Source organism: Balaenoptera physalus, assembly GCF_965194825.1.
Source record: "Balaenoptera physalus genome assembly, chromosome: 20".
In the NCBI taxonomy this organism is placed as follows: domain Eukaryota; kingdom Metazoa; phylum Chordata; class Mammalia; order Artiodactyla; family Balaenopteridae; genus Balaenoptera; species Balaenoptera physalus.
Genome location: NC_138901.1, coordinates 12,342,923 through 12,352,465, shown reverse-complemented (window position 1 = coordinate 12,352,465; position 9,543 = coordinate 12,342,923). Strand labels below are relative to the sequence as shown.

General features: G+C 63.9%; 1 protein-coding gene across 1 annotated transcript; it reads left to right on the top strand.

The window, feature by feature from the left end:
* The first annotated feature begins 2,183 nt into the window (after nt 1–2,183).
* On the top strand, nt 2,184–9,338 carry NOTUM (notum, palmitoleoyl-protein carboxylesterase). The gene is made up of 11 exons (XM_082442091.1): nt 2,184–2,804; nt 3,930–3,982; nt 4,063–4,158; nt 4,688–4,748; nt 4,998–5,056; nt 5,454–5,556; nt 6,234–6,425; nt 6,540–6,640; nt 7,182–7,329; nt 8,313–8,360; nt 8,591–9,338. The coding sequence occupies exons 1-11, from the start codon at nt 2,473–2,475 to the stop codon at nt 8,895–8,897; spliced, it is 1,500 nt and encodes a 499-aa protein (XP_082298217.1). The 5' UTR covers nt 2,184–2,472; the 3' UTR covers nt 8,898–9,338.
* The last annotated feature ends 205 nt before the right edge of the window (nt 9,339–9,543 follow it).

The window sequence follows — 9,543 nt, the reverse complement described above, 5'->3', positions numbered from 1 at the left end:
CCTTGCCCAGGATCTCCTGCCAGGAAATGGCTCAGAGCCAGGTCCGTGTGAAGTACAACCCTACGCGGTCTTGCCATCCGGCTGGAAGCAGCATTTCCCTGCCTGGGACTTGGAATAACAGGCTCCTAGAAGTAGAGGGTTCCTGGGGCATGTTCTCCCCCATGCCTAGGAACACCTTCATGTGGGGGACCTGTGTTTGAAATGCCTGCCTCTGGCCAGTCCCACGCAGGGCCTATATACTGACCTGAAGACAGGAGGGTGGCAAGTGTGGATTTCCAAATGAACAGAGCTCACTCTCAGCTCTTCTGCTAGCATGTCTGAGTCTCAGTTCCCCTCATCAGGAAAATGGGTGCCCAGCTGCACCACAGGTGCGTGTGGGGAGGACCTCTTTTTGTCACAGCCTGCCCTCTCCTTCACTGAGTGACCCCAGCCAAGGCCGACCTCTGGGGCACCTCAGCCTGATGTTAGGCTTCGAGGTTTAAGTTACGCTTAAACTTCACACAGCAGCTCTCAAGGACCCTGTCTGGTCTCCCACTTTGTCTTCTGAGAGCCTGGCCCGGGCAGCCTGCTGTGTGTGTGCACGGGGTGGGTGTTGTAACTTTTTAACCCTCAGCTCATTACTCAGCCCAGGGACTGGTGAGGAGGACAGCTCAGGAGGCAAAGGCAGGGGCAGGGTCTCCGGTGCTGCCAGAGGCTCTGGCAACCTCTATTCTCCTGCCCCAGAGGGGCTGCAGGTGCCTGCCAGGGGACACAGCTTCCCCACTGCCCCGAATTAGGAGGGAGCTCAGGAAGCTCTGCCCCAGCTCTAGACCCAAAAGGCAAGGTCTGTTTCCTGTCTTTACAATGGCATAATGACATCCACGGAGCTGTGGCTGGGAGGGGAATGAGAGGTCTACCAAAGCTGTCTATGGCACTTTGTGTGTGTGTGTGGAGGGCAAATAAATGCCCTTTTCTTTCTTTTGTCTGCCCACCTAGCTGGAAGGAAGCCTCCTAAATAAACAGCTGACCCCTCACCCCATTTTGATTTCTGAGGAGGAATCTCCTTCTGTCCCCAGTGAGATGCGCTGGGAAGGTGAGGTGATGGGGCAGATGCACTACGTTGCTTGGAGGTCACTGAACAGAAACCAAGCCGGCAGTTCTTCCATCCTCGACCACCCCAGGGGCGGCTGGGACTGCGGGAGAGGTTCTTGGGGGTCCTTGGCATGGGGCGCAAAGCGAGGGCGCACGCGGGGAGGATCCAGGACCCCGCCCCGAGGCCCATCGACCTCGCTAAGTGGCAGCGCCCCCTCTGCCCCCACTGCCCTCCGAGGGCCGCCCAGAATCTGTCCACCCAGGCGCGGGACAGGGCGACTCCCCCGTGGCGCCGTGCCGCGGCGCCCAGTCCCTCCCGCAGGTCGCCGAGGGCGCCGGGGCCTCGCACCACACCTGTCCGCTCCTCCGGGAGGCCCCGGCGCCTCTGCTGCCGGCCCCTCGGCGCGGAGCCCTGTGTCCGCCGTCGCTTTGATCCCGGGGGCCCCGCTGGATAAAAGTCCCGGGAGGCTCCGCGCCAGCGCCAGAGGGGAGGCAGCCGAGCCGGGCGTACCAGCAGGCTGGCGCTGGGCGAGCGACGCCGAGGAGCCGAGGCCGCGGGGCCGCCCTCGCCGGCCGCGGTGAGCGCGGGGCTCCGGGCCGGTTCGGGGTGGGGGTTGCGGAGAGGGGTCCTGGTCGCACGTGGGTTGCTGTGGGCCTGGGCGGCGGGGGCGAGGGGACCCCGGCGGCTCAGGTGAGCGCTCCCCCTGTGCCCCCAGCCCGTCGGGCCGACCCGCCGCGTGGCGGACGGAGCTCCCCCCGCGCGGAAAAGCCCCGCTCCTTCCCCACCGGCCCCCGCCCCCGCCGCCCCTTCCAGTCGCCCGGGAGCGGGGGCGGCGGCGCCGGGCTGGCCGCGATGAATGAGCCGCCGGGGCCGCCGGGCCGCGCTGCCCCCCACGGAGCCGGGCCGGGAGCGCCTCCGGCGGCCGCGGCGGGATAGTCCAGGCCCCTCCGTCAGGCTTGCGGTTTGGGAAGAAAAGGCGATGCCTCCGCCAAGAAAAGAGCGAGCGCGGCCCCCTCCCCCTCCGCCGAGCCCGGGCGGCGGCGGCGGCGGCACATCTAACGCGCGGGCACCCGGGCCGCCGCGGCCCCCGCAAACTACGCCCAGGCTCGGCCCCCGCCGCTCATTGGCGCGGGCCGGAGCCAGCGCACCCAGACCCTGCGCTGCCCTCGGCCGGCCGCGCGCGGAGCCCCAGCTGCCCAGGCCGACGGCGGCCGGCCCGAGAGCCTCGACGCCGAGCCGCCCTCGCCTCCTCTGCCGGGCCCAACGCGGGGAGCGGGGCGAACGAGCAGGCGCGGCTGGCGCCCCGCGGCCCGGGCGCCCCCGGCCTGGCGCCCTCGCCGCCGCGCCGCCTCAAGGCCGCCCGCTCTCCGCAGGTGGCCACGGGCCCGAGCAGCGCGGCCATGGGCCGAGGGGTGCGCGTGCTGCTGCTGCTGGGCCTGCTGCACTGGGCCGGGGGCGGCGAGGGCAGGAAGACCTGGCGGCGCCGCGGCCAGCAGCCACCCCCGCCGCCGCCCCCGCCGCGGGCCGAGGCGGCGACGGCGGCCGGGCAGCCGGTGGAGAGCTTCCCGCTGGACTTCACGGCCGTGGAAGGCAACATGGACAGCTTCATGGCGCAGGTCAAGAGCCTGGCGCAGTCCCTGTACCCCTGCTCGGCGCAGCAGCTCAACGAGGACCTGCGCCTGCACCTCCTGCTCAACACGTCGGTGACTTGCAACGACGGCAGCTCGGCCGGGTAAGGCCCGCACCCGCCCGCCACGACCGGCGCGCCCCCGCCGCTGGCCTCGGGGCCGCGGGCCGCCTCGTCGCCGGCGGGTTCGCACCACCCGCCTCCCTGTCCCCGCTCAGACGCACGGAGTCTCTGCACTGGACCCTCCCTGCTGGCCGCAGCGGTGCTCGCCCACAGGGAAAAGGGCTCCCGTCGGGTCTCGGAGGCGCTGGTCCCGGGGAGGGCCCTGCTCGGAGGCTCGCCGCGAGGGGGGTGGGGCAGCGCTGGCAGCGCTGGTCGCGGGCCAGCCCGGGCACTGACCCCTCGGCCACCGTGCCCAGCCCCTGTGCTCGCGTCCTTCGTTCCCTGGGCGGGGAGATGGCAGTCCGCGAGTGGCCCTGGCTCCAGCAGGAGGAGGCGACACAGGGGGGCGGGGAGAGTCCTGCCGTACCCCCACCCCCACCCCAGCTCGACTCGCCCCGTCTGCTCCTTGCTGCTGCTGGGACTGCCAGGGAGCCCAGCCAGCCAGAGGGACAGGCAGGGGGCGCAGGTGGGACAGAAGGACCTGGGGTGCAGCATTCACCCCTCTCCAGACGGAAGCAGATAAAAAAGGATGCGAGACTGAGGGTTGGGGAGGAGTTGGGGGCGCCCATGCCCGCAGCGACTCCACAGCCCGAGGAACTGGACATTAGGTCGGGCCTCGGAAGGGAGGCTGCGACCCTGCCTCGGTGGCGCCCTCGCCCCTCCACGCGCGCCTGTCCTACCCCAGTGCCCCTGCCCCACGCACACTCCTCCAGCGAGAGCGCTTTTCACTCTCCAAGCGCCACTGCGCGTCCCAGGAGGATCCCGAGCCCCAGCGAAGACCCCCCCCACCCCCGCCCGGCCGCCGGCGCCGAGGTTACAGCGGGTCCCTCGCGGGGCGGGCCGTGGGGATTTTCCACGGACCACACAACCCCTCGCCGCCCTTCCCCGCCCCGCGAGCGCCACCTCCCGGGACTGGCTGGCCGGGCCGGGCGCGCTCTGCGGGGGCCTGGCCGCTGGCGCCCCCGTGCGGTCCGCGCGCGCCCGGCGACAGGTGGAATGACCCCTTCCTCCCTGGAGCTGGGCCCTGCAGCCCCAGCTGACCGCCCGCTCCGCCCACTTCCCTTGCAGCTACTACCTGAAGGAATCCAAGGGCAGCCGGCGATGGCTACTGTTTCTGGAAGGTGCGTCCTAGGTGCGGAGGTGGCGGGGTGGGCGGGGGTCCACTCGGCACTGGACCCTGAGGTGGTGGCTGTGCCCGCAGGAGGCTGGTACTGCTTCAACCGGGAGAACTGCGACTCCCGATATGACACCATGCGGCGCCTCATGAGCTCCAAGGACTGGCCGCTCACTCGAACAGGTCAGCGTGCCAGGGACTGACCAGGAGCCCCCACGGGGCAGGGGGTGGGGGGGGTGGCGCGGGAAGGGGCTCACAATTGGAAGTCCTGGAAGAAGCTCCTCCTCCTTCACTCCCTAGAGGCCCAGAGAGGCCCCACCCCATCCATCCCCCCCCCCCCAAAGTTAGGAATCATTCATTCTCAGCTTTCGTTCTTCTTCCGCAGGTTAACTTCCCAGGGCTCACCCTGGCTGTGCAGTACACAGCTGGTCCCTAGATCAAAGTATCTGGTGGAAGGGGGGAGGTTGAGAGCCATGTCCAGATGTCACAGCCTGGCTGGTCATCCTGGCCATGGGGACTCCGTGGAGTAACTAAACCCATCCATTCATTCCCCACTTCCCCAGCCACCTTGGTTCAGGTGGGTGTCACCACCCACCTCCTTGCTGTGGCCGAGTAGGATGCCCCCACAGCCCCACACCTTCCTGTAGTCCTCACCCCTGCATGCTCCCCTCATACCAGAAAGACCCACTGCCTCTGTCCTCCCCTGCCACAGGCACGGGGATCCTGTCCTCCCAGCCAGAGGAGAACCCCCACTGGTGGAACGCCAACATGGTGTAAGAGGGAGCCGGAAGGTCTTTCCTTGGGGGTCCTGTCCTTGGGGGTCCTTCCTGGAGGATCCTTCCTAAGAGGTTCTTAGGGGGGAGTCCATCCTTGGGGATCCCATCCTTAAGGGGGTCTGGTCCTGGGAGAGGTCTTCCTAGGGGGTTCCTGTCCTCAGGAGTCCTTCCTGAGGAGGGTGGTCCTTCCTGGGGTCCTCGGGCAACAGAGAAGCATGGCGGGCTCACACCATCCCTGTGTCACAGCTTCATCCCCTACTGCTCCAGCGATGTCTGGAGTGGGGCTTCATCCAAGTCTGAGAAGAGTGAGTCCCCTGCCTTCCCCCAACTCCCCCCCACCCCCGACAGAGGCAGGGCAGGGAGGACGGAGCTTCTGGAGAAATACAGACTTCCAGCCTTGTAACTCCCTCTAACCCTTTGATAGTGTGTCCCAGGGTGCCTGCCCCCAGCACCCATTGCCTGGCTTGTCCATGGCTGGCCTGGCCCCGGGGGGTCCTCACTCCTGGGTGTTCCCTGCGGGAGGGCCCCCAGCACAGCCTTGTGCACCTAACCCACCTCCCTCTAGTCTACCCAGCCCCTGTTCCCATCCCTTCTAAGACCCTCCAGACCCCCAGCTATACCCCTCCTTCTGCCAACCTGGGGGTGGGAGGCCTTGCTCTGTGTCCAGGCCCCCACTTGAAGCCACCCTCCTTCTCTGTGCAGACGAGTACGCCTTCATGGGCGCCCTCATCATCCAGGAGGTTGTGCGAGAGCTCCTGGGCAAAGGGTTGAGCGGGGCCAAGGTGCTGCTGCTGGCAGGGAGCAGGTGGGCTGGGCAGGGGCTGGGGTGGGAGTGTGGATGGAAGGGAGAAGATGGGGCTGAGCCAGGGCAGGTGCATGACCGGGAGGCTCAGCATCACGGGGCATCTCAGAGGTTCGGCTCCCAGGTGCCATGTAGCTGGAAGCTGTCCAGAGGATGCTTCTGGGTCCATGGTTGTTGGGTGTGAGGGAAGCCTTGGACTGCAGTGACCTAGGCAATTGGTTAGGGGTTAGCTGTGAACCCATGCACCACCAGGGCTGGGGTTCCTGTAGGCAGGATCACACCTGCTGGTCACTGTATCCCAGCAGGGCATGTAGGGGACCCAGGGGACATCCAAGGAATGGACAGAGGGGCCTGGGCCACCTAGTTCATCTTAATTTTCAGATAAGGAAACTGAGTCAGAGAGTGAGAGAGAGGAAGGGAAGGAGGGGTGGGAGGAAGTGGGATGACCTGACACTTAGTGCTGGGTCAGTGCCGGGAGCTCTGCCAGCCCTTCTCTGCCTCCAAGACCTCGAAGGGCCCAGGGGACTTACACATGAACACAGAACGTGTTGGCAGCCCAGAATGCTCTCAGATCCCTGCCTGCTCGGGAATGGGCTTGGGGATGGGCCTGGGGCTGGGCGGGCCCTGGTGGGTGAGCATCCTCCTCATCTGCCTGGCCTGACATCCCGCCTTCCCTGCAGCGCGGGGGGCACAGGAGTGCTGCTGAACGTGGACCGCGTGGCCGAGCAGCTGGAGGAGCTGGGCTATCCAGCCATCCAGGTGCGGGGCCTGGCTGACTCTGGCTGGTTCCTGGACAACAAGCAGTACCGCCGCACAGACTGCATTGACACCATCACCTGCGCGCCCACGGAGGCCATCCGCCGGGGCATCAGGTGCCCTGGGAGGGAGGGCCCATCCTGTGCAGAGGGCCTGGGGTGTGGTGGCATCTGTGGGTGGAGAAGCTCATGGGGGGCCAGGGGCAGCCTAACCTGCAGCATGTGGCCTAGGTACTGGAATGGGGTGGTCCCGGAGCGCTGTAGGCGCCAGTTCAAGGAGGGCGAGGAGTGGAACTGCTTCTTTGGCTACAAAGTCTACCCAACCCTGCGCTGTGAGTGGGCATATGGGGCGGCGGGGGGTGTTTAGACTATCTGCGCCTACTGGAAACCCAGCCTGGAGTCCAGCCCTCAGAGGCTAGGCCCAGAGACCACTGTCCCACCTAGGATGGGTGACAAAGTCATCTGGGCTTGGCTGGGACTTTCCTGGTCTCAGCACTAGAAGTCCACTTGGTTCGAGGCAAACCAGGATGGTTAGTCATGCTTTCCACATCCACGATGAGGAACGTGCTTTGGAGCTGGATCCCAGTGCTGCCCCTGTGTGGGGCCTTGGCTGTCCCCCCCAGCCCCACACTTGAAGGGACATCATCACCATGTTTTGGTCAAAGTGGAGTCCCTGGGAGCCAGGCCAAGGTGCGGGGAGGGAACAAGGCATCTCTTCAAGGAAGGGTGCTGGGGATGCTGGCGGCCGGCACCCTGCACAGAGAGCCCGGTTGGCCTGTGAGCCTGCTATGGAGCTGACTGCGGCCTCGGGCCCCTGAGCCTGGGGTGGGGGGCAGAGCACCGAGGCGAGGCCCATCTGAGCCGTCCCCCCAGGCCCGGTGTTCGTGGTACAGTGGCTGTTTGACGAGGCCCAGCTGACTGTGGACAATGTGCACCTCACGGGGCAGCCGGTGCAGGAGGGCCAGTGGCTGTACATCCAAAACCTGGGCCGTGAGCTGCGGAACACACTCAAGGACGTGCCGTGAGTGTGTTGGGGACCCCACTCAGCCCCCACCCCAAATATACAGTAAACCACTTGACTTAAAAAGAGAGGCCTCAAAGATGGAAAACAGGAAGCAGCCAAGGGGTCCTTGAGTACATGATAAACTGTGGTCCATGTAGACAAGGGGATTTTACCCAGCGCTAGAAAGAAGTGAGCGATCAAGCTGCAAAAAGACAGGAGGATCCTTAAAGGTGTGTTACCAAGTGAAAGAAGCCAATCTAAAAAGGCTACATGCTGTGTGATTCCAACTCTATGTCATCCTGGAAAAGGCAAAACTACGGACACAGTAAAAAGATCAGTGGTTGCCAGGGGTTGGGGGAGAGAGGTATGAATAGGTGGGGAACAGGATTTTTAGGCCTGAGGAACTACTCTGTATGGTACCACAATGGTGGATACATGGCATTATACATTTGTCCAAACTCATAGAACGTACAACACCAAGAGTGAACCCTGATGTAGGAGTGAACCCTGATGTGAACCCTGATGTACAGACTCTGGGTGGTAATGATGTGTCAGTGTAGGTTCATTGATTGTAACAAATGTACCAACTGGTGGGGGTTGTTGATGATGGGGGAGGCTGTGCGTGTATAAGAGCAGGGGATAAATGGGAGCTCTCTATGCCTTCCATTCAATTTTGATGTGAACCTAAAAGTTCGATTAAAAGCTAAAGTATATTAAGAAAAAAAAGAAAGAAAAACAAAATATTCACCTGTCCAGGAGAGCCCCCACTCCGAGCAGGATTTGGAGGCTGAAAGGGACCGGGGTTAGTAGGCAGCATGTGTGCTGGGGGGGACGAGGCCTGGGGGAGCTGCTGGCTGGCACAGCGGCAGGAGGGAAGTAGGAGCCAGGCAGGGGACAGCCTCCCAGGAGAGGGGCCGAAGCTGCTGTGACCTGTGGGCTTTGGGGGTGGGGAAGGGCTGAGGTGGGACATGGGTGCTCACAGGTTGTCTTCTCCCCAGCAGGGCCAGCTTTGCCCCTGCCTGCCTCTCCCACGAGATCATCATCCGAAGGTCAGTGTCGCCAAGCCCCAGGACAGCTCGTATCCATGGCTCTCACTCCAAGCATCTGCAGTGCCCCCATCCCCAGCAGGCCTGCCCACCGGCCTCCCCGGCTCTGGCTTCTTTTGGGGGCTTTCAAAATCACTTAGACAACCCACTGTGTGGCAAGAATTCAGTGGTAGCAATGCCGTCCTCTGCTTTGGCCACACCTGAGTGACCCCCACCTGGGTTTCTGTCTGCAGCCACTGGACAGACGTCCAGGTAAAGGGGACCTCACTGCCCCGGGCACTGCACTGCTGGGACAGAAGCCTCCACGACAGCCACAAGGCCAGCAAAGCGCCCCTGAAGGGCTGCCCCATCCACCTGGTGGACAGCTGCCCCTGGCCCCACTGCAACCCCTCTTGCCCCACCATCCGGGACCAGTTCACGGGGCAGGAGATGAACGTGGCCCAGTTCCTGATGCACATGGGCTTCGACGTGCAGACAGTGGCACAGCAGCAGGGCCTGGAGCCCAGTAAACTGCTGGGGATGCTGAGCAGCGGGAGCTAGGGCCCCGCCCAGGCCACCTCCCCTCCAGGCCCTCCTGCCCTCCTAGGGCAGCAGGGCCCCGGCCATCCCCATCCTGGGTCTGGATGCCCTCCCCTGGCAGCCTTCACTGCCTCTTTCCCACTGCCTCTGGGAGGCCCAGCCTGAGATGGACCCACCGTCAGCCCAGCTGTGGCCCTGGGCCCCCTCCCATCCCTCCCTCCTGACCCCCGCCTCCAGCCCACAGTGGGGAGTCAGAAGCACTGGATTCCTCAGCCCCCAGCCCAGAAAGGCCCCCCCCAGCCCAGCCCCCAGCCTCTCCTGCCCTTTTGTATTATTTTATAAAGTGACTTTTTTTATTACTTTAATTTTTTAAAAAAGAAAAATAAGCAAGAAATATATAGTGAATGATATTGTTTTGTAACATATTTTTTTTAAATAATGAAGAAAAAAGATAACAAAAGAGCCTCACCCTGTAGATGTGTTTATTTGAGGGGGCACTTTGCCCACTTCACACCCCTCCCCCAACCCCGACTCCCCCAAACCCAGGGTGGCAGAGAGACTGGGGGCGACCATGGGGCCTCTTGCCCTTCAACCCCAGCTCCTTCTGTTCATCGTTTCAGCAAACAGCAGTAATGGGCTTGTTTCAGGCGAGCCCCCAGCAAGGTTT

What these genes read in the sequence shown, in the direction of transcription:
- NOTUM (XM_082442091.1), top strand. Translation starts at nt 2,473, where the DNA reads ATGGGCCGAGGGGTGCGCGTGCTGCTGCTGCTGGGCCTGCTGCACTGG. An exon ending in CTGCTGCTGGCAGGGAGCAG is followed by an intron (nt 5,557 to 6,233) that starts GTGGGCTGGGCA and finishes CCTTCCCTGCAG; the next exon opens with CGCGGGGGGCACAGGAGTGC. An exon ending in GCCATCCGCCGGGGCATCAG is followed by an intron (nt 6,426 to 6,539) that starts GTGCCCTGGGAG and finishes CATGTGGCCTAG; the next exon opens with GTACTGGAATGGGGTGGTCC.